Source organism: Centropristis striata, chromosome 13 (genome assembly GCF_030273125.1).
Source record: "Centropristis striata isolate RG_2023a ecotype Rhode Island chromosome 13, C.striata_1.0, whole genome shotgun sequence".
NCBI classification, from domain to species: domain Eukaryota; kingdom Metazoa; phylum Chordata; class Actinopteri; order Perciformes; family Serranidae; genus Centropristis; species Centropristis striata.
Window position 1 is genome coordinate 4001341 of NC_081529.1, and position 23747 is coordinate 4025087.

The 23747-nt window shown below is 38.0% G+C and overlaps 1 protein-coding gene, 2 long non-coding RNA genes and 4 other non-coding genes across 10 annotated transcripts; 1 reads left to right on the plus strand and 6 right to left on the minus strand.

The window, feature by feature from the left end:
• Positions 1-1736: 1736 nt before the first annotated feature.
• Positions 1737-3269, minus strand: LOC131982905 (uncharacterized). Of its 2 annotated transcripts, none has more exons than XR_009395433.1 (5): positions 3122-3269; positions 2639-2719; positions 2413-2464; positions 2157-2220; positions 1737-1960 (listed from the first exon to the last, which is right to left on the minus strand). It is a non-coding gene; the product is annotated as an uncharacterized LOC131982905 (long non-coding RNA). The 2 variants fall into 2 exon arrangements; XR_009395434.1 differs by having other exon boundaries at positions 2157-2217; positions 3122-3268.
• Positions 2056-2125, minus strand: LOC131984193 (small nucleolar RNA R38). Its single transcript, XR_009395538.1, has one exon. It is a non-coding gene; the product is annotated as a small nucleolar RNA R38 (small nucleolar RNA).
• Positions 2295-2371, minus strand: LOC131984195 (small nucleolar RNA SNORD49). The gene has a single exon (XR_009395540.1). It is a non-coding gene; the product is annotated as a small nucleolar RNA SNORD49 (small nucleolar RNA).
• Positions 3270-4437: 1168 nt separating the features above from the next.
• LOC131982891 (fas-binding factor 1 homolog) lies at positions 4438-22057 on the plus strand. Of its 2 annotated transcripts, XM_059347479.1 has the most exons (32): positions 4438-4919; positions 5006-5036; positions 5774-5821; positions 5914-5959; positions 6042-6111; positions 6762-6812; positions 6902-7046; positions 7166-7249; positions 7351-7398; positions 8773-8916; positions 9015-9147; positions 9377-9531; positions 10495-10588; positions 10677-11135; positions 11228-11293; positions 11375-11418; positions 12895-13062; positions 13164-13216; positions 13304-13351; positions 13457-13588; positions 14257-14357; positions 14472-14678; positions 15525-15632; positions 15789-15928; positions 16069-16187; positions 17390-17512; positions 18026-18202; positions 19231-19407; positions 20158-20295; positions 20406-20505; positions 20590-20720; positions 21878-22057. In XM_059347479.1, the coding sequence occupies exons 1-32, from the start codon at positions 4917-4919 to the stop codon at positions 21959-21961; spliced, it is 3627 nt and encodes a 1208-aa protein (XP_059203462.1). In that variant the 5' UTR covers positions 4438-4916; the 3' UTR covers positions 21962-22057. The 2 variants fall into 2 exon arrangements, with proteins under 2 accessions (XP_059203462.1, XP_059203464.1); XM_059347481.1 differs by lacking the exon at positions 7351-7398 and having other exon boundaries at positions 4439-4919; positions 6902-7022.
• Positions 21714-23660, minus strand: LOC131982904 (uncharacterized). 2 transcript variants are annotated; one of them, XR_009395431.1, is made up of 5 exons: positions 23510-23660; positions 22831-22902; positions 22601-22652; positions 22345-22405; positions 21714-22147 (listed from the first exon to the last, which is right to left on the minus strand). It is a non-coding gene; the product is annotated as an uncharacterized LOC131982904 (long non-coding RNA). The 2 variants fall into 2 exon arrangements; XR_009395432.1 differs by having other exon boundaries at positions 22345-22408.
• Positions 22244-22313, minus strand: LOC131984194 (small nucleolar RNA R38). Its single transcript, XR_009395539.1, has one exon. It is a non-coding gene; the product is annotated as a small nucleolar RNA R38 (small nucleolar RNA).
• On the minus strand, positions 22483-22559 carry LOC131984197 (small nucleolar RNA SNORD49). The gene has a single exon (XR_009395542.1). It is a non-coding gene; the product is annotated as a small nucleolar RNA SNORD49 (small nucleolar RNA).
• Positions 23661-23747: the final 87 nt, after the last annotated feature.

Consider the following 23747-nt stretch of genomic DNA (forward strand, 5'->3'; position numbering starts at 1 on the left):
TCATCATATTTGAGTGTTGTTTTTTTATTTTTAATATATTTTTATATTGGCTTGAGATTGTAATGCCTGTCGTGCTTTATTAGGGCCACGGTGCTTGCTTGCAAAAACACACTAACTACTATTCACTGGGTCTATTTTTTACAAGTGCCACGGCTTAGCAGCGAGGCATCTCTTATTATTGCTCATGTTTATTATTTTGTGTGCTTGCTTGCAAAGGCACACAAACTACTATTCACCGGGTCTATTTCTTATTTTGTGTGCTTGCTTGCAAAAGCACACTAATTGTTATTCCGTGGGCTTATTTTTATTAGTGCCACTGCTTAGCAGCGAGGCACTCATCTTCACTGCAAGCAGTGAAGCAGTGGTTTTCAAATTATTGGGCAAAAACAGAGTGTAGAGGGAGAGAAGAAATTGTCAAATTGTTTGAAAACTGCGCTCCAGGCCGCAAATTTCACTCTACAGAAATAATTTATACATAGAAACGTAGGAAAATTTGTCCTCTCACTCACAATCCTCTGGTAAAGCTGTCAGAGTTATAGTTTGGGCGTGGGATGCACAGAAGCGCCACCAACATGCACCAACTGCCTCATTGGCTCCCAAACGCAGGAAGATTTCGGAAAAAAGGAGATCTAGGCTAACAGTTTTTTTTAGATCGCTCTAACAAAGCTATTTTTTCATCTTTCATTAAAAAAAACATGTAGATGTTCAGGAAGAACTCAGGACGCTCAAAGTGAAGTCGGATCAATGATAGGTATTATGGTTTTTCCAAAAAGGCTTTCTGTTCGAGGGCAGAAATTTCAGTTTTTCCACCTCTGGCCAGTCTTCCGGAACATTCTGTTGATTGCTCTGCTCTGATTGGTCGACCCCACCTGGCCACCTGGTTGCTTAGCTACCAAAGCCTCACCCTCAGGACAGAGTCCCTGTTTAACTGCTGATTTAAGCAACGAGAATCAAGGGCTAGAGGCAAGCACACAATCCAAATTTCTAATGTTTCTAAATGTTCTAGTTTCAAAATGATCAAAAATGCTACCAAACAATACAAAAGTGAACGGTAAAATATATAATGCTATATACAGTATGTACAGAGCTAACTAAAATAGAGTTGATTTAACATTTTTTAATAAATGAAGTATGAGAACACTGCTGTACTGGTGACCGGAAGTTGGGTAAAACGTGTTCATAAAATGGAAGTAAATCACACTATATTATGCAAGTACCCAACACACAAAGGTAGCGGGAAGTTTTTATATCATAATGTGGGAGGTATAAATGGTAGTCAACTGGCAACACCTGATACACCAGTAAAGACTGGGGGAGCATACGATTAGCAATTTTTGGTAATGGGTCCAGGGTGGGAGGGCGATAGTTTTCTATTATGCATTATTCCAGATTTCTTTTTGGGAATAGGTATTGCAGACTTGAGTTGCATGTAGGCTTTATATTGTAATTATTCAACACAAGCTTTTGCATATTATCTTGTTGGAATAATATTCCATATTAAACTGTCATGGTGGTAGACAAAACAGGGAAACAATAATGGCTAAGAGCTTAAAAAATAATTACATGAAGTGTCAATGGTCTCTTAAATCCTATTAAAATAAATTAGTTCCCTTAAACCTCAGAATGCAGATGTGGTATTTCTCCAAGATGAAGCCCTATTCAAATTGATTTTATTATTATTTTTTTTAAAAGGAAGCTGTCTCCCATGAATACAAATGCATACATTTTAAAAAACATATGATTCAAAATGATTTTATTAAGTCAAATGGCTTATTTCAATTGTGATATAGTACACAGTTGCAGCATGAACAGCTCCAAATGTTGAACACTGTCTTGGCAAGGATCAAAACAAACAAAATACCAGCATATAGTCTTGTGTAACAAATCTTGTGCATTTATCATCCTGCTGGAATCAGACTTCTGGATCAAGCTGTAAGTGTGTCCACTTCACTGATGTCATCTACAGGTGAAAAAAAAAGGGACATAATGATGTTAAAACTAATGCAATTCTAACTACTGTAGTCAGCCAAAGCTATATTAGTCCTGTATCTGCAGTCAAGCCTCAGGTTACCATGAATCCACACTTTAGTTCAGACAGGGATAACATGTTTCATCACTGGCTTGACTTTAATTATCAGTTGTCTTACAATATTTACCTGATCAACTTTCCTCTGCACCAACGTTCCATCTTAGTCGTTCTTTGCAGATTCTCAACACCTGCTGGGGGAAATTTTACATTTAGATCACCAACTGTTCAGATTATGCACACCAGAAGCAAGATGTCTGACAGCATTTCTCAGAACAGCTATATTTGCCATCGTCAGTTGTCGCATCAGACGGCACTTCCTATGCAGCAGTTTTCATCACTGAATCAGAGGCAACGTGGATCACAAGAAGCAGGGTGGTACACACCTTTTCAGCAGCCGGCCTCATTCTCAGTCAGTGTCAAGTGAGACGGAAGAACCTGTCAGGAGACTTTGATTAGTGATAGTTCATCAGCAGCATGAGGCTCCATACATCAGTCTGCAGCTAGTCAGATACCAATGATTTCCACACTTGTTTTTTCAGACAGGGATAACAAACTCATCACATGCACTGCAAAAAGCCAGATCATAAAAAAAACAACATTTAAAGTCACCTTTATATTTCATTGCGTTGAAAGACAGCCTTCGTTTTTCTTAGGACTTGATTAGCCTCCTTCCATATTTGCCAGAACTTCCTGAAAAGTTAAAATATGAGACATTATATTATATATGTTGAATGCACTTATTGTAAGTTGCTTTGGACAAAAGCGTCTGCTAAATGACATGTAATGTAATGTAATCTATATTCCTAATGATACTCAAAGACATCAGAACATGTGCTGAAGAAAGCCCATTCATCTCGGGTTAAATATTGCAAACTAACATATAATGTTATTTTACGCACCAGTTGGTTAAAAGTATGTTCTCAAATTATCAAAAGTCGTCTACTTATAAACCCTTTACTGTCTTTTGCCCAACGTGGTCTTCCAGCACGTGTCAGCCTAACATAAGTGCAGCTAACAATTAACACAAGTCATATAAAACCACCTCCAGACTCCCACATACTCATGTCTCATTAACTACTCCTAAAATATTACCTGTTCACGGCGGCTTATAGGCTGCAGACTCCTTCATTAGACAAAAATCCACCGCTACGTGCGAGTGCGGCATGCTGAAGAGTTGGGAGGTGGTAGCTCTCCCACGGTGCCGACAAAAGAGGGCAGAAAAGGAAATTTTCTTCTTTATGTATTATAGCGGAGTGCAATACCAGCTTTAAGGCGCATACCGCCACCTACCGTACCGGAGTATATAGAGCAGGATTTTTTATTTTTTTTTTACACTATTTCCAAAACTAACAACAACAAAAAAAGAAAGAAGGAAATGAATAATAAGTAATAACAATAAAGGGGGATTCCTTATATATTTTTTTCAACATGCTGGTGTTTGTTGAGAAAACTTCAAAGAAGAAGAAAGAAGAAAAGAACTACTCCAGAAGAGGTGAGACCTTTAAGAGCAGTAGTATGCTCTGACTCCAGTTCATCATTAATCAGTGTGAGAAATAACAAATCAGAAGGTAGGCCAGATGTTTTAATAGAAATACAACAAACATTATACAGAATTCAAATGATGGGAATAAGTATAATAATGGTATGGATACCAGCGCATATAGGAATCAAAGGAAATGAATTGGCGGACAAATGTGCAAAGGAAGCAACAAAAAGGAATAATATTGATATCGCGGTTCCATTTAGTAAAACAGAAGTGAAAACTATAATCAAGTGCAAATTGAAAGAAAGGTGGCAAAAGCAGTGGGAAGAAGAGAGAAAAGGAAGATGGTTATATAGAATTCAAAGAAAAGTAGGTGTGATGAGAAGCGTGGGGAGAACACGAAAAGAGGAAGCAATAATATCCAGATTAAGATTGGGTCATACAGCATTAAACAGTACACTATTTAAAATGGGAAAACACAATTCGGGAAGAAGTCAATATTGTAATGAAGAAGAAAATTTAGAACATGTGATGCTTTATTGTCAGAAGTATGATCAGGAGAGAAGGGAACTGATATTGAACCTTAAAGAAATTAAGTTGAACTTTGATTTACGGGATCTTTTACAAAGAAGTTCAGAGGAGAAATGTTTTTCCTTTTTGTTACAGTATCTTAGGAGAACAAGATTAATAGAGAGAATATCATTTATGTACTTTCTCTTTTTTTTTTTTTTAATTAATTAATTAATTAATTTATTTTTATTATTATTATTTTATTATTATTTAGTTAAACTCAGGAATGTGTAAAGTCCCGGTCCACACTCCATATCAGTAGGTGGCGGTAATACACCAAAAAGTTGTTTGTCAACCGCCATAAAACAACACAAAGAAGAAGAAGAAGAAGAACTACTCCACCCAGAATGCACTGCAAACTGTAAACAGGAAGCGCATGTGTCGCGCCGGTTGCGTCTGTAGTATCTTTTTTGCTGCAGTAAATCTCTCAAACAGATATGTCTGATTTGAATTTTGCAACTCAAAGCTTTGTAATGTGAAACATTAGGTTTGTGTTAAAAGACTGAATTCGCGTAATTGTGCTAACGGACAGCCTTGCCCGTGTAGCAGTATTTGATGCAGTGTGTAGCGGCGGTATTATTCTTTTTAATGTTAATTTGCGTCAAGCAAACTTGCTAATTTTAAAACTCTTAGCGTGGCTGTATTAAAGCACGAAACAAAAGGACGTGTTAGCATGTTAGCTAACTACAGTCGTGTATCGTGTCATTAGCATGGGCGCTCACCGGTGTAGCGTGGTTACTATTGGAGACAGGAGACGCCTAATCAGATTTAGCTAGCATAAGATAACTTAAGCTAAAATACTCTCAACTTTAATGCTACCAGGAGAGATTCAACATGGTGAGTCAAACTGCTGCCACAAACAAAATGTTCATTAATTATCAAACGCACCTTAATAACTGATTACATTTCACTTTTATTTACAGGCTACAAAGCTGAAGGGCAAACCATCCAAAAGTAAGTGTTATTTGCACTGATGGAAAGTAACTAAGTACATTTCTTAATGACTAAATAACTCAAGTAGTACATTTACAAATGTACTTAATAAACATAATACAGCTAAAACATATCTGAGGTGCTGTTATATAGAAGGAATTATGTATACATAAACACCAAGGCAGTTTGAATTAAAAAACTGAATTTGAATCACATAATTTGAATTTATATTGTATAATCTGTGTCATTGCAGTGGAAAAACTGACTCTGAATTGTATTTTGAAATTTAATTTATTAGTTTGGAACTGAACATTCAGTTCTCACAATTCAAATTCAGATCACAAAATTAAATTTCAATTTTCTGCGACGAACATCCGGGTAGTTGAGGCAGAGCAGTCGAGCACAGATACACATCGACTCTTCGGCCAATCAGCACCTCAGCGCATCCGTGTTCTGCGCTCGATTGCTCTGCCTCAACTACCTGGATGTTCATCGCAGAACATTTAAATTTAATTTTGTGAACTGAATGTTCAGTTCCAAACTAATAAGTTAAATTTCAAATTACAATTCAGATTCAGTTTTTCAATGCAATGATTCAAATTATACAATACAAATTCAAATTATGTGATTCAAATTCAGTTTTTTAATGCAATTATTCAAGTTAAGCAATTCAAATTCTAATATAAATAATTCAAATTCAGTTTCTGGTGGCACATATTCTTCACATATTCTCCACATTAATCTTGTGTTTTCCCAAGGTTCATTTGGAGATGAAGATTTGCTCGACAGCTTATTTGATGATAACAGTAAGTAGGTGTTTTTGAACCAACCACTATTGTCATTATTATTGTATTATCAACGCAAGAGTTTTGTTTGTTGTAATATATTCTCTCACCAGAACTCCCAGTGAGGGGGAAAGCGACTCGCAGTGGACCACTGAGTCGGTAAGTTAGAGGAAGCCAAATGTTCCCTTTCAATAATTATAAATCCCAAGTGTTTGTGAGTTATGTTTTCTTTCTTCTGCAGCACCTCTGCTACGGATAACATTTTCAGTATGCTAGCAGAGGAGGTAGGGAGAGACGGCGGGGACACGGAGGTATGTAGACACTCGACATACACTACTGGTCAAAAGTTTTAGAACACACCAACTTTTCCAGAATTTAATTGAAAATGATGCAGTTTAATGTCTCAGTGTACTCTGAAATTTGCAACATTTAAAATTCTTTATTGAGCATGATAGTGTTTTGAAAGTAAAAAAAGATTCAAAATCACATTTTATGTTGGACTAAAGGACTAAAAAAAAGACACAAAATGACCAAAAAAAGACACAAAATGACAAAAAAGACACCAAAAGACACTAAATGACTAAAAAAAAAGACACAAAATGACCAAAAAAAGACACAAAATGACAAAAAAGACATGAAAAGAATTAAAAAATGGACAAAATAGCCCAAGACTCAATAGAGTTAAGTTGTTAACCCACTTCTTGTTCCCTGAAAAAGGCCTACTTGTATAATTCTGAAATGTACGTTATATTTTACCTTTTTTTATTTACCTCTGGCAGTTCACCACTTACCTTCGTACCCTTTCAAGCTGTTCATTTGACTTGAACTGCTTGAATTTCAATAAAAAACTGGAAAAATTGGGGTGTTCTAAAACTTTTGACCGGTAGTGTAGATGGTAAAACATGGCATGTATACAGTATTATTTTATTGTCTTTCTGTTATTATTGTATTTCCTGTCCAGGACTCTGACGTCTCAGCAGCAGATCCTAATGACATACTGAAGAACATGAAGGTAAATAAGTATTACAAACTGTGAAAATGCAGGTACAGTGTTAAGCTTTGTGTTTGTCTGTAAATCTTTTTTCCTGTATCATTATACAGGACATGGATGATATGGATGCAGACCTTTTTGCATTAAAGAAAAAGCCCAGTTCAGCTCCTGCAGCACAAACAAAGCCGTTTGGTGATGAAGGGCCAAGGAAAAACTCTCCAAAGTTAGAAAGTAAAGTAAAACCGGAGGGAGCAAGTAATTCAGTACAGAGTGTTCTTGCATACATTATTTTCTCATTATTAGCCTCGTATTATTACCGTCTTTGAAGTTTGCAGCAATCACAGAGAGCCGTGTCTTCCCCCCTGTTCACTCAGATGAACCCACCACCACAGGAGGGAGGAAGCCTAACTCTGCACCTTCGTCTACAGCACATAACTACAAGAAGTTCACCTTCTCTGGTGAGTGAGCCTCCCTGCCCCATCCACTGACACAGCGCTTCATAGAACTCAACAGTGCTGATTCTTTGCTTTGTTTTTCCTCAATCTGCTGCATTGATTAGACAGTGGTGGTGAGGATGAAGGTCTTGGTCAGACTCCTCACACTAAAGGTACATTATTACAGATATTTTTTTGGCCTTTTACTTGTAGTTGAATGTGGGTAGGTGCAGTGGGTGTATGTGCTCAGTCTGTTCATCCCAGTACAGTCATTTTTATTGCAGACAGGCTGGCCCACTATCATAAAACCCTATCAGAACTACAGGCAGCAGACAAACTGACATGTCCACATAGTCCAACTTAACTAAATGCAAATGTGTGTGGACTACTGTACAGGTTTTGCAAACAATGCAACTTTTACAAAAAAAAGTTTGTAGCCCCTTCAGCAGCTAGGGAATTAGAAGGTAAATTACTGTTAAATCATTTCATTCTCTGTTTTGCACTATTCTTTCCTGGTCATCTTTGCAAATGTTTAATTTATCTGCACATTATTAAATTTCCTGCAATGTTTAATTCCTCAGTTAAAGTCTAATTTCAGCAAATGTTTAATATTTTAGCCAATATTTTAATTAAATTCAGATTTATCATAGGTTTATTATTCATAGGTTAAGTTAATGTTTACTGTATGTATAGTGTATGTTCAATGTATGTGTCTGTCTATCTATCTATCTATCTATCTATCTATCTATCTATCTATCTAAATGGATCGATCGAAATCAAATTAGTTGAGTTGCATTAATAAAACAGCTCAAAGCAGCACCATCTAGTGGACTGAAAAGCAATTAATTCTATTATTCTGTATTTGAAATGTTAATAATTTATATAATAAAATATTCGTCGTAGGATACAATACTACCACGCAAAGCATTGTGATACTATGCTGTTCCTCGCCTTCCCACCCCCAATAGTTGGATATCACACACAAATGGACAAATGGGGAGTAAGAAACACATACAATCAATGTAGTGCCATATAGTGAGATCCAGTTTCTTTAATGCACCTGTGTAATCTAATGCATTGAATGCAACAGCCCTCCAATAAATCCCATATGTGTTGAGCTTCCAATATTTTGTCCTGCTTGTTTATGTACATTAAGTATGTATAAAAACACAGTATATGCTGTTAATTAATTAATTTAACCCATTGAAGCCTGGAAAGCGGATACGTCGTTTTGTAGTATTTGTATAAGCTCTCAAATACTTTTTGAATTTCATTTCTATCTGCTACAGAGGCTGAAAAATCTATTATTTAGTAGAAGAGTTGACACTTCTGTTGAATTTCCAGAAAAACTTCAGGTTTTAGGGGCTTATTTTAAAATCGCCCAGAGGTTTTACAGGCGTTTCAGGCCTCAATATGTACCTAAATATGTTTGAACATATGGTAGTATCTGATATTCACAATGTCGTCTATACATACATGACGCATCATTACAATTTACTGCTTTACTGTCCGGAAAACTTTCCAAAAACGTATTATTTCTATTCCAGATGTGGACGACCCCCTGGATGATCTACTTGATGACTTGCTTTCAGATGAAACCAAGCCGGAACCTAAATCCAGAACACAGCAGGCTAAACCTGAAAAATCTGCGCCATCTCTTTCAGCCTCTCCTATCCTAAAGACTGAAACATGTGAGCCTTCATTTAATGACCCATAACTCTTTATTTTACTTGAAACAAACAAACAGTTCAGCACTGTATTTGTTTTGTGTATATTCTTTGTTCTTCAGCTAAGACAGCGAAACAAAGAAGCGATCTTACATTTGATGATGATAAGGACGACCTCATGGATGCCCTCGGATTTGAAAGTGATAAAAACAAATCCAAGAAAAAAGAGAGCGCTCTTTGGTCCAACAAGGAAAGGTAACAGCTTTGTGTTCTCGCTCTTATTGTCATCCTTATTTATAGCACTCAAACGATAAATAATTACTGCTTAAGTGCTTTGTGCTTTGGGGTGCCACTAAAAACAAAACTAAACTTTAACAATGGTTTACAAAGCAACATCTCTCAGCATCAGGCGTATGGTATATTCTTTTCTTTTTTGTTTTTCCTTCACTTTGACTGTTTGTTTGTGTTCTGTGTGTAATCTCAGGGGTGAGACCCATCACAGACCTCGTACCAAACTCGATGAGATCCTGGAGAGTTTGACTTCACCTCGTCTTCTGGAGCGACCTCCAACAGGCGAGAGGAAGGAGCAGCCTCACACTCAAGAGAAGCAGCAACAAGAGAAGACGCTCAGTGTGAAAGGTGAGTCGGCACCCTGATCTTCTGGTACCAAACCATTTGTCTGAGGGCTCATTATTCTGAAAAGAAAAGCCCACTGCTCCAAGGGCCCATTGTTCTGAAAATACATACTCTCCCTGTAGTTTTTGGTGCCCTTGATAATTAGCGTACAATAGACAGATATCGGTTGACAGATGTTATCGTCTGATATTGGCCTATCAAAGGCCTATCGGTATTGGTGTATATGCTGTCCGATATGTGCTGTTATGAAAACTTTTTTTACACAATATTATTTCTTTTTTTCAGTTTTCATTTATACAATTTGCTGACAATGTAATACATTGTTTGTGCATTGTATAAAAATGTAACATAAATAGTAATAGTAAATAATTTTAATAGTATTTATTTTTTTTTTTTAAAGTGTTACTTGAGAAAGTAAGCTCTCTACGTAAAGTGGTGCAAAATCAGGGCAAAATTCACATAAAAAAGTTCTATTTTCATTCCAGCTAAAAAAAAAATACTATATCGGCCAACAAATCGGTTATCAATGAATTTTCCCCTCTTATATCAGTATCGGCATTTGTCTCAAATATCCCATATCAGTAGGGCACACTGTTGAACTAATGGTAGGTTTTATGACTGCTGGGGTTTCTGAAGAAGGAGCTGTCAGGCCAATGAGCAGTACCCATCATAATGAGTATGAGCAAGCAAGTCCTGTTTTAACCCACTGACGCCTAAAACTTCCTGTAAAACCTCTGGGTGATTTTAAAATAAGCCCCTAAAACCTGAAGTTTTTCTGGAAATTCAACAGAAGTGTCAACGCTTCTACTAAATAATAGATTTTTCAGCCTCTGTAGCAGATAGAAATGAAATTCAAAAAGTATTTGAGAGCTTATACAAATACTACAAAACGACGTATCCGCTTTCTAGGCTTCAATGGGTTAAGAAAACAAATAATTTAATGCTAACTTTGTTCCCATTTATCAGAACCAGTTCCAGAAGAAGAGCTCACGTTTGGCTCCTATCAGCCCACTCTGGCTTCCACTCCTGAAGGGCGCCTTTCCCGCAGACAGTCTGTCAGGTGGGTGTGAAGACCAATCCTGGTGTTTTACAGGAGGCTTTTTACCTGCCATGATAAATTTAAAGCTCAACATTTTTCTTATCATCAGATTTTCTACAGAAGATGTCGGTCCCTCTACCCCAGAGAAGAAACCAAAACCCACCACCCCCACCTCCTCACGACACCGCGGCTCAGCTGACTGGCTCGGCCTCAAGACAAACGACGACCTCGTCTTCCTAGAGGATGATGCAAAAGACACCAAGGCTTTAATAGAGTCTCCAAAGGCTCCTTTTTCTCCTTTATTAGAGAGAAAATCCTCTCTGACTGTAAGCCAAGCCACATCTGCTCCAAAAATATCAGCAGACACCCCTATTGTAACGGAAAATGTTACCAAACAAACCAAACCAGAGCTCTCTAAAAGCCAGCAGAAAGAAGAGGAGGAGGAGGAGGAGGATTGGTTAGCAGGAGCCCTGAGCAGAAAGAAAGCTCTGTCAGTGTCAAAGTCTGAGACAAAGACCTCCCATGAAGACGCTTTGGGCCTGGGAGAAGATCTGGAGCCCACTGTCAGGTACACAACAAAGGAAATACAGTGAGTGACACATACGATGACAGATGAAGCTTGTTTCTCCGTACTCAGTGATAACCTGCTCTTTTTTTCAGTAAGCAACTCCCTTCACAAGCTCCCCGGGGCAGAGAGGACACTGTTACATCTGTCAAGGAAACTAGGTAGAATATTTGTTATATAAATCCACAAACTGTCAGTGATTCTTTTTGCTTTTTTCATCATTTTCCTTTTGTTTTGTGCAGCACTGCTTATTCCACTCCTGTCAGAGATACGAGGACCAAGCAAGGTATGTATCTCAGTAAGATAAGATAAGAAATAAGATAAGAAATACTTTATTCATCCCAGCAGAGAAATGTAGGTGTTCCAGCAGCCAACATACACACAACACATGTATACATACATATTCCACCTATACAGAACATGAGCCCACAATACATAGCCTAGTATAGAGGAAGTGGAATGGATGGTCCATGTGTATTAGTAGCTGTTACTCATACTCATGAACACAATACATTTGAATAATAACAAGTAGCCTTACACACAAACAATAACTTAACTTACAGTTACAGCAAGTGTGCAAATATACAGGTGTGTAAATAAATAGACATGTGTGCAAATATACATGTGCAAAAAACATGTGCAAAAATACAGTTTGGTAAATACCGTATAAGCAGCTAAGCTAAAATTTAAATAAATATTAAATAAATATTCTTCTGTCCTTACTAAAAGGGGAGTCATTATAAAGTGCAATTGCAGTAACTACTATAGTTACATTTTATAACTAGAAGGGCACTGAGAGAGCCCAGGTGACAAGGCCGTGTCCTATCTCGCAATATTCGTGAAAGGGAAAAAAGCATTCGCTCCAAAATGTTAAGGTATATTATGAAGTTTTTCATATTGAAGCGTTTAAAACACGTGTTCTATGTTGTGTATTTTGTTGAGTTATGTACTTCGATTTCCCCTGAACATGTCACAAATTTACTTTTTACTCAATTTCAAACCGCATTTAACTTTTAGATCCTGAATGTTTTTGTATATTATATCATCTAACTATATGAAAGTGTTTTGTCAGCCAACATCTGGATCTGACAAACTAGCTGAGCAAAACATCAGCAGCAGGTCGGTTTTCACCCTTCAGAGAAACACTATTTTTTAACTTAAAACTGCTTTATTCAGTGTTTTTGCCACAATTAATCTCTTGGTCCGTTTGTTTTGGAGAGGAGGGAACCTCTGCAGATAATTCTGCGGCCCATAAAAACCTCTAGAACACTTGAGGAATCTTAACAGGAGAAGCTAACTGTAATTAGGGCAATGGTGATGAAGACAACAACTCTTCTGATCCCTCGCTTTACTGTGTTGCTTAATTCCAGCTTATTTTATTGTTTTGATTGAGTTGGATTCTTCCTTGGTTCATGCTTCACTCTTCCACTGAGTTTCATAAAAATCAGGTCAGCATTTTTTCCATAATCACGCTGACAAACAGACAAACAAACAAACCGAACTGAAAACACAACATTGCTGTATAATCACATTATCCAGCATGATATCGTCTGACACCTCATTCTACTTTATCAACTCACATTCTGCTCCTCCTCTCAAACAGATCCCTCTCCTGCTCACCCCTCCACTCCACCACAATCCTCTCCTTCTGTTACACCCACCACCCAACCTTCCCTCCCCTCAAACTTAACATCCTCCCCAGCAACTGTCCTCCATGCTGAAGTAGACCTCGGACAAACTCTAAATTTGTCTCATCCCTCAGATTGCCCTCCTTTGCCAGTCTCTGCTGCTAGCGTTAGCCACACCCAACCCCAGCTTCAAACTCAACTGCTACTATCCCACAAAGCATCCAGTCAGGCAGCTGAAGAAACCCTGCAACAGCTGCAGCTGCTCAACCCTGTCTCTACTATAGCGCCTGGCTCAATGAGGTGTAGGTAATCTTGGGGAAATAAGTAGTTTTAGATACAGTATTCAACATTGCTGTAAGATAATGTGAGCAGATCAATATGATCATGGTTGTTTTCTTTCCAGCTGTTCCACAACAAAACCAAATGCAAAATCCACCAAGTGCAGCCCAACAACAGGTATGCGCGCTCCTCTGTAACACTGTTGTGGTGATTTGAGCGATCATATAATACGTTATTTTAATCCTTTTCATTTCTTCTGCAAAGTTGACGCTTTCAGCAGACAGTCTGCAGCAGCTGCTTCTACAACAGCAGGTTGGAAACGTAAACTTCTCTACTACCGATTTATGGAGAAAAAAAAGACACACACAATTATGGCCTGGCTTGGTTTTGACTTAGTTACATTTATTTATCTTCCAGATGATGCAGTCTCAGCTGCTGGGTCTAGGTGGTGGTGTGGATGCAGGACTCCTGCAGAGACTTAAAGACAGAGAGCAGCAACCTGGAGATTATCAGGCTTTACAGACTCGCATCATTCAGCTGGAAGGACAGGTAATAATGAGAGAGAATAGAATAATAACCTTGTTCCCTGCTGCCCCAGCTTCCCTCCCTGTGTGCTCTATGTACCTGTAGATCTGAGGTCAGCTCCTTTAAATCAGGACTAAAAACACTATTGTTTACTGCAGCGTACTCTTAACTTTAACACTTATCTGCTCTACTCTACTGCCCTTACTTTTAACTATTTACTATGCAATGTTTGACTTGTGCTTTTTATTATTTTATCTCTTTTCTTATCCTGCTGTATCTTATTTTATCTTATTTAGATTTTTATTTCTATTTCCCTGTTTTAATTGACTGTTTTTACTGTTTTCAATTGTGTCTTGCTGTTTTAACCCATTGAAGCCTGAAAAGCAGATACGTCGTTTTGTAGTATTTCTATAAGCTCTCAAATACTTTTTGAATTTAATTTCTATCTGCTACAGAGGCTGAAAAATCTATTATTTAGTAGAAGCGTTGACACTTCTGTTGAATTTCCAGAAAAACTTCAGGTTTTAAGGGCTTATTTTAAAATCGCCCAGAGGTTTTACAGGCGTTTTAGGCGTCAATGGGTTAATGTGTATGTAAAGCACTTTGAATTACCATGTGTTGAATTGTGCTATACAAATAAACTTGCCTTGCCTTACCTGTACAGCCTAAACGTCCTGTGTTTTATTATCCAGGTGAAGACGCTGCAGCTGGAGCGAGAGCAAAGTCAAATGTTCCTCGAGTGTGTCCAGCAGCGCCATAAACAGGATGTGGAAATCATGGAGAACACACACAAGTACTCTTAATTCCTCAACCATACACAATATGTGCAGCGGCTGTGTACATGTTTAACATACATTATACATGACTGTGTGTGTCTGTATGCTGAACACTGTGCCCGTTATTTCAGGGCTCGTGTGAAGCTGCTTGAGGAATCAGCAGCCCAGAGGGAGACACATGCACGGCAGGAGTGTGAGGACCTGATGGAACGCCTGGCGACAGCAACACGATCCGCTGAGCAGGACCGCTCCGAGCTGCAGGCCCAGTACCAGCGCAAACTGGCCCAGGCCCAGCAAGACAGAGACCGCGAGGTGGACAGACTCAGAGACCTCCAAAGGTACACCAGGAAACCTTTTCATTAGTAGCAGATTCATTTTCTAACAATAGCAAATACTCTATTAGGATATTTAATCAACAGTTGTCAACGCATGCTAACTGGAAAGGCATTTCTGAGGTAATATACAGCCTTGGAAAAAAATATTCGACCACCTTTGTTTCCTTCATTTTCTTGTTCATTTTAATGCCTGGTACAACTAAAGGTACGTGTGTTTGAACGATATAATGATAACAACCAAAGTAGTTCATAAGAGTTTAATTTAAGAGCTGATATCTAGACATTTTCCATGGTTTTCTTGATAATAACCAAAATCATTATCAAGAAAACCATGGAAAATGGTTAGATATCAGCTCTTAAATTAAACTCTTATGAGCAATTTTTGTTGTTATCATTACCTTTAGTTATACCAGGCATTAAGATGAACAAAAAATTGAAGAAAACAAGGGGCGTCTCATATTTTTTCCATGACTGTACATTAAAAAAAGAGTAAGAATTGGGTAAAAATAATGGTTCCTTTGGCACCTTCCCTTCACTGTTATGAATTGAACTTTGAACTGTTCGGTACAGACTACTATTTCAGTTGAACAATTTTATTGGAGTGAATAAAAATGTAAAGTTAATTTATATCTGATCCAAGATGAAAGATGGCAAGTGTAATCTGAAGATGTATTATTGGAGGGGTTTGATTTATGTAGACCAGATGTATGCAAAATGTTTGTTAAAATGTTCAATAAAAAGAAAGTAAAAAAAAAAAAATGAACTGTTCGGTACAGCCCTGATTTTATCCTAAATAAATAACCTTAAACATTGAAGTTTACCATGTATTTGTGCGTCTTTGCTGTCAAGGAAATCTATCTTGGAGATGAAGAAGGACCATGAGGACCAGGTCCACAGACTGAAGAAGTTAAAGGACGAAGAGATTGACGCAGTTACAAGTGCAACATCTCAGACCAGGTAAGATGTTATCACAGCACAAAGCACAGACCTCCACCAGTCCGATCTCACAACGTCAACAAAAAGAATGTGTATCTGTTGTGTGAATCGTTTGTGGACATTTCAGTGGTAACATTTCTGCAGCTTCTGTAACGTTCTGTTGTTTTTTCTGTCCAGATCTCTTACAGTGCTGATTGAGCAGATGGAGCAGTTTTCCTCTCGGCTGGGGGATCTTTCTACTCGGGTGGAGAGCACACATGAACACACGGCTCAGGGCCTGGAGCAGGGGGCACGGCACAGAGACGAGCAGCTCCGAAGTACCTCAGACAGACACACACATTCACACTCATGGATGCGCACAGTTTGTGCAAATAGGTCAAGTTGTATAATCGCATACTGTGGGTGGTATCGCTTTGCAAGTGGGTCAAGGTCATTCTCTTAATGCCCCTTTTTTCAGTGCTGCAGGAGCGTCTGAGCCAGCAGCAGAAAGCCATGACGGAGGAGAGAGCGTACCTCAAGGAAATCATTTCCAGGATGGACACTCAGCTCAATGAGCAGCAGAGACAGCTTGAGAAGGTCAGGGGACAACCAGACTATTTATAGGAAAGCTGCATTTGCTTTACTTGGCAAGGCAGTAAACCAAGGTTATAATAGTTTTGGATTTTTCATTAGTTTTAGTTTTAATTTCGTTGTGAATTTTTGTTTTCAAATTCAGTTAGTTTTAGTTGTTTAGTCTTCAAGAATTTAAGATAACAGTTGCTGACTAATTGACATAAAAATGACTATTTTGGGTGTGAACTATTCCTTTAATGTTCAAAATGTCTCTTAAGTTGCGCTGCTGCTTTTAAAAATCATCTCTGTCTCTGAAGATGATATAAACAAAACTATAACGTTAGAAAAAATATAAAGGGCCGTCAAGAGCCACTGTCAAAGCCCAGCAGTACCCAACAGTTAAAATCCAACATCTGTGCTTTACTTGAACCCACAATCCAAAAGTGGTTTGTGAAACCTTTAGATTAATGTAGATTTAGTTGAATGAAGACCACAGAGGGGACTCTTTATCATGACAATATATCACAAGTCGTCACAAAAAGAGTTAACAGCTCTCATTTAGACAGGCAGCATACAACTTGTCACCTACACTCTCTCTTTGTTTATATATATATTTATATCTATATAATGCTTTACCAGTTATGTACACACCCCTACGTTTTTAGAGTGAGTTTGCTAGTTTTAGTTTAGTTTTTATTTTTTGAAAATGCTTAGTTTTAGTTTAGTTTTTATTAGTTTTAGTGTTAGTTTTAGTTTTTTTGTAATGGGTATGTGCCTTCATTTCCTTTGGTTTATCATCTCAGCCCCAATAAGGTTATTAACTCTTACAGTTCTGGGTGTTTTGAATTTTGGTTGAAGTGTAGACATCCCAGTCTCAGTAAACATATTCACCATGTGTTCCTGCATGTTGAAATAGAAACACTGAATTATGAATGAAAAAAGTTGACAAAGACGAAAACGAAGGACATTTTCACTATAATTTTAGTTAGTTTTAGTTAGTTTTGTAACCACACAATACAGTTTCAGTTAGTTATCGTTTTTTAAAAAAACTCTTGTTTTTACTTTTATTTCAGTTAACGAAAATGTTTTTTCAATATTAGTTTTCGTTATTTTGTTAGTTTTCGTTAACTATAATAACCTTGCAGTAAACCACACGTCCAAACATACAATAAGGACTGATGCTTTTACCCTAAAAGACTGAAGATACCATGTTTTGTCTGCCATAGGAACGCTGGAAGATGACAGCAGAGCAGGCCAAGGCAGAGTCCACCCAGAGAGGCCTGGAGGGAGAGAGACATGCACTTAGCATGCAGATCAACATGGAGAGAGAGGAGCTGGAGAGAGCCAAGGTGAGGCTAAATGTCCACATCAGTGCTGGGCCCTGCCCTCCCTTCAAAATACTAGAATAACAGAATAACCAGAAAACTGCCAGAATAAGCTTTATGTGATACATTTACACAAAAAAACTACCCTGACCAACTTTATTGAACAAAATTTGTGAACACATTGTGTAGGGCTAAACTAAATATGAAACAAATCAAATAAATGTCTTACAGATTTGTTCAAGTAAATACATATCAAGACTTTCCTTTCCACTGTAGCTGTTTTCAGACCGCTGAGGGCTTCTCTTAAAGTTGTGAAGAAATATGAGAAGAAATCTAAGAACTTTGTTTCCAAGAATCTCATTTGTAGAAGAAAGTTAAGAAAAAAACTAAAGAAAAGATAAGAATTTCTTCATGAATACCAAATATTCTTCAATTTTGTCTTAAGAGCAAAGTAAAGAAAAAAGTGGCACTTAAGGAGCATTTTTTTCTAAAGAATGCTTTGTGAATCCGGGCCCTGCTTGTCTCTGTTTCCATCAGAGTTCACTGCTGGAGGAGCAGAAGTCAGTGATGCAGCATTGTGCAGAAGAGAGGAGGAAGCTGGCAGCTGAGTGGGCACACTTCCACACCATGGAGAAGCAGAGGCACGAGAGAGCTGAGCGCGAGGTCAGCAGTCTGCTGGAGAAGAGAGAGGGCTCCATCATCAGCCTGGCACAGGTGAGTTAGCATTGTGGAATTCATCATCTTTTAACCCATTAAGGCCTAAAGCGCCTGGAAAAAAATGCCTGGAAAACCTCTGGGCGATTTTCAAATGACCCCCTAAAACCTGAAGTTTTTCTGGAAATTCAACACCTACTAAATAATAGATTTTTCAGCCTCTGTAGCAGATAAAAATGAAATTCAAAAAGTATTTGAGAGCTTATACCCGTGGCTTTCATACGAAGTTGAGTTTATTTGTCCAAACCTTCAATAAAGTTTTTTTTAAAAATCAACAAACTCAGCAAATGTTACATTTGACTGAATAAAAAATCCTATGCATAATACTAATACATGCCCATTAGCAAGATGCAAACATGATATGACCACTGGAAGAACAAGACATAGTTCTCAGTAGCCTACTGTAATAAAAAAATAAATAATTATCATAATAATAATAATAAATAATAATAATACATTTTATATATTGCACTTTTCAGGGTACTCAACGACGCATAAAGTAATATAAGACATAAACAGTCATGATTTCTTATATCATCATCACAATCAATTAGCCTATTATTATTATTATTATTAATATTAATATATTACTAATAATATTATTATTATCTCCAGATGGCCACAAATCTGTCTGTTCTTCGGTGAAAATATGTCGTCTAAAAACATATTCCTCATCCATAAATGCCGGTCGATTGGTTCCGAGGGTTCAAAGTCCGGATCAGCAATTAAATCATCGGTGCTGTTTTCATCAGATCTCTTCCGTCACTTACTGCTGAGCTCCTCCGCTATAGTCGGAAAAAATACAAGTACTACAAAATGACGTATCCGCTGTCCCGGCCTTAATGGTAGAGAGACGCAACAGCGCTCCCGGTTTCAATGGTAGAAATGCGGTAATGCTTTCCCGACGTCAATGGGTTAAGTAGAAATGATGCTGTGCCTGTATACATCACTACATATCATGGAATATAGCCCGCCCGGATCCTGACCCAGAAGGACAAATTAAATCTAATTTTCTGTTTGTGTTGCAGGAACAAGCAGACTTAAAGCTTCACACCGCAGAGCTGAAACAAAAGGAGACGGCCATGGCCCACGAGAGAGAGAATGTGGAGCGACTACGAGAAGAACTGGACAGAGAGAAAGAGAGAATAAGCAGCACAGCGCTGAGACTCAAGACACGAGTCCAAGAGGTTGAGGCCTTCAGCAAGGTAAGTTCACACCACACAAACCCCAACATGAAGAGCAGTTAACATTAGGGTGACCAAGCGTCCTCTTTTGCCCGGACATGTCCACTTTTTACGTTCTGTCCGGGGCGTCCGGCCGGGTTTTATAAATTCCCGAAAATGTCCGGTGTTCACTGTTTTTCATAGGACCAGTACACGTGCACGTAAATTGACCGGCGCTTTGCACACAATTTTGCGAGATGTAATTACCAAGAGGCTGCCTTGTGGGCGGGTCAGTGCCGCAAAAAATTTTTTCTGACGTACCGCCCCGGTCGGGACAGGTGGGAGGCGGAGTGCACCGTGTGCAAAGCTGGCACATATGTCTCAGTGTCTAATAAAGGTGCTGGAGATCTCAAAGCTCTTTGTGATCTTTGTGAGACTCTTCTATTATTTATCTTATTGCAGTTATTAAGAGATATATTGTTGAAGCTAGATTTTCTAACAGAAAAGTTCATATTTAGAACATTATTTCATATATTTCATATAATTTATTTGAAAATAGTCTACGAGAGCTATTATTTTGTTACAAGTTTTTACAGATTTCATTTTATTTTATTACAGAAGTTAATTTTGCACCATTGAAGCATAATAAAGCATGTTCATCAACCTCCGTGAAGCCTGTCTGAATTTGTGTCTCGAGGTTGTGCCGATTGTCCTCTTTTTTGGAAATCAAAATATGGTCATCCTAGTTAACATGTAATATCTTGAGTTTCGACCACACTGTGCTTTTTACAGCTCGCTGCAGAGAAGTATGAGGACGGAGAACGAGCGCTGCAGGAGGCGAAACGTGTGGAGGCCGAGCACGAGGCAAGACTCAGGAATATACACACACAGACAGAGAGACTGAGGCAGCAAGAACAACGAATCCTTCAGGTGCATTACAGCTCTCAGTGCATTAGATTTCCAATTTTCTTCTTTTATTTTACATAAAGTATGCACATAAATAGTAACTGTGGGGGTATTGTACCCAACGCTTGTTGCAGGAGCGAATGCGGTTAAGTCACCTGCAGAAGGACACAGAGAGGCTGACGTTAGACACTTCAACTTCATCATTCACACAAATGATTCCACCCATTTTACCAGGTGAGGTCATTCAACAAAAAGTAATCTCATACACGTTGAAAAATAGGAATTATATAACATGGTTTTATTGTTTTTTATCTGTAGATGCAGCTTCAGTGTTGCCAAACCCTGAGCTGTCATCAACCCTGAATATTCCTCCTGCTACTTCATTTGCCAACTCCCAGTCCATGGCTCTCCAGGCCAGTCTGGCTCTGTGGAAATACACTGCTGAAAAGGTAACCAGTGCACACACATTTTACACCTCCATTCCAAAAAACCTGGGATGCTGTGTAAAAATAAAGCATCAAATTCAAAATTAATGTCACAAAAAAAAAAAACCCTTTCCCAGATTGTGTGTGAAGTATCCTGTATTTTTCATTCATGAGAACCCATGCTGACACAGGGAGAACATGCCGGAGTCGAACCGGCGACCCTCTTGCTGTTAGCAAGAGTGCTAACCACGACACCACCATGGAGCCCGTCCTGTATTTTTCATTTATTTAACTGATTGTCGGTCCCAAAGGATTTGCAAAACTTTGCAATCTGTTTTTAAAGTTTATACGTTTTTCCACAGCATCACAACTTTTTGGAATCTGATTTGTAGGCTGAAGGAATGGGAAGGTTTAAAGTAATATTCTAACTATGATTAAGAACATCTCTGACTATGTTCACATGCACACTAATATCATGGCTTTACACTGAATTTGATACGGGTAATGTAAACAGCATATTCTGCTCAAACAGTTGGATATTTGGGTTTTAGGATGTTTAATATGTACAGCATGTTTGGAATATCCATCTCAACTGGAGTTTCTACTGCAGTTTACAACACACAGCTTCAGTTCTTCGTAAATAAGGACAAAAAACTATAGTTTATGCATGTAAACACTGTCAATGTTCCAAAAAAACAGCCACATGATCACTTTGATGCATAATTTAGGACTTAAGGTGGCAAACCTTTAAAAGGCTGTTAAAGGTTGGAAGTGTGAAAGATACACACGAACAGTCATCGTAGAGCAGCGTTTTGCTCTAATCATTACTACATGAAGACATCTGAATAATCAGCTCATGTCACAATGGTTCTTAAACTTCTTAAATCATACAAGACTTATCAAAAATTCTGCAACTAGCCAACTGTAAGGAGCATTAACTACACGATAGATGGTTCTTATTAGACAATTATAACTTCAGATTCCTGAAATACACAAATAATTCAAATGAACAAAAGGAGATAGTTACTGTTTTTATTCAATGTCAATCAGAAACTGAAACAGGGTTTTTATAACTGGTTATGGCTCACAATCACATTTGATTAGCTGCAATGATAGATTAACAATTTTCTTGAAGCACTTTAAAGTTTCTTTTCCCAATAACTTCCTCTTCCTCCCCACAGGACCGTGAATTCCTCGAAGAGGAGAAGATCTTCTTAGAGAATTTGAAGAAGAGATCTTACAGAACAACTTTCAACACAGATTGACCGTGACATGCTGGGTGCTCGCATTAAGATTTGTTACTTTAAATGTGTCATACTTGAATTTTTATACAGCTTTCATTAAAGAGGTTTTAGATCAAACATGGTAACTTGTACATTTCTTATCCGGTGACATAAGACTTCCGGATCAATCCCATACTAGTGCTGTGTCCAATTCCCCACTGATTTCACCTGCAAGTCAGAAAAAAAAAGGGACATTAATATTTTTTCACTAACATAATACAAACTGCTTCATCAGCAAAAGCTATATTAGTCCTGTATCTGCAGTCAAGCCTCAGGTTACCATGAATCCACACTTTAGTTCAGACAGGGATAACATGTTTCATCACTGGCTTGACTTTAATTATCAGTTGTCTTACAATATTTACCTGATCAACTTTCCTCTGCACCAATGTTTCATCTTAGTCGTTCTTTGCAGATTCTCAACACCTGCTGGGAGAAATTTTACATTTAGATCACCAACTGTTCACATTATGCACACCAGAAGCAAGATGTCCGACAGCATTTCTCAGAACAGCTGTATTTGCCATCGTCAGTTGTCGCATCAGACGGCACTTCCTATGCAGCAGTTTTCATCACTGAATCAGAGGCAACGTGGATCACAAGAAGCAGGGTGGTACACACCTTTTCAGCAGCCGGCCTCATTCTCAGTCAGTGTCAAGTGAGACGGAAGAACCTGTCAGGAGACTTTGATTAGTGATAGTTAATGAGCAGCATGTGGCTCCATACATCAGTCTGCAGCTAGTCAGATACCAATGGTTTCCACACTTGTTTTTTCAGACAGGGATAACAAACTCATCACATGGACTGCAAAGGAATAGAGGAATAAAAACACAATTTATTGTCAGTTTTACCTTTCATTGCGATGAAGAACATCGTCTTTATTGGCACGAAGATTAGCCTCATTTCAGATCAGCCAAAGCTTCCTGTAAAGGAAAAATGAGACATTACATATTGATTGATTGTCTTTATTTCGAACATGCAGGCAATAAAAAAAAATAGTTTAAATATTAATAGATGAATAAAAAAAAAAAGCAAAAAAATTGAAAAGAAACACTTTCTGCAAGCTCGAAAGGGGGTAGGAAGAAGTAAAAAAACTTATCTAGTCCTACCCCTTAACGGGTCAGTATATACATACATATATGAATAATCAGTATAGTCACATACAATTATAAATATATATATATATATATATATATACTATAAACAATTTATATTACATATATAACTAATTAAAGACATCGAGCCATAAGCCATAAGAGAAAAGGCCACGTTCTTTTCTCCCTCGAGTTAAATATTGATAATTAACATTTAATAATTTCTTCACGTTATTTTACACACTAGTGGGTTTAATGCATGTTCAATTATCCACAATGACCTAATTATAAACACTTATTCTAGCTTTTGCCCAACGTGGTCTTCCAGCACGTGTTAGCCTAACTTAAGGATAGCTAACAAGCTAGCACAAGTCATATAAAACCACCTCCACACTCCCACATACTCATATCTCATTAACTCATATTAAAATATTACCTGCTCACGGCGGATCTTCGGCAGTCAACTCCAGAATTAGACAGAAAAGTGAGATAATTACAGACGGCATGCTGATGAGCTGAAGCACAGCAGCTCTACTCTACCACGGTGCCGGTGAAAGAGATCCAGAACGGAAGTAGTCTTCTTCTTCTTCGTTGGTGTTTTCCGGCAGTTGGCCTCCATTCAGTTGCATTACTGCCTCCTTCTGGTTTTACGCATCCATTACCATCGGTCTTAA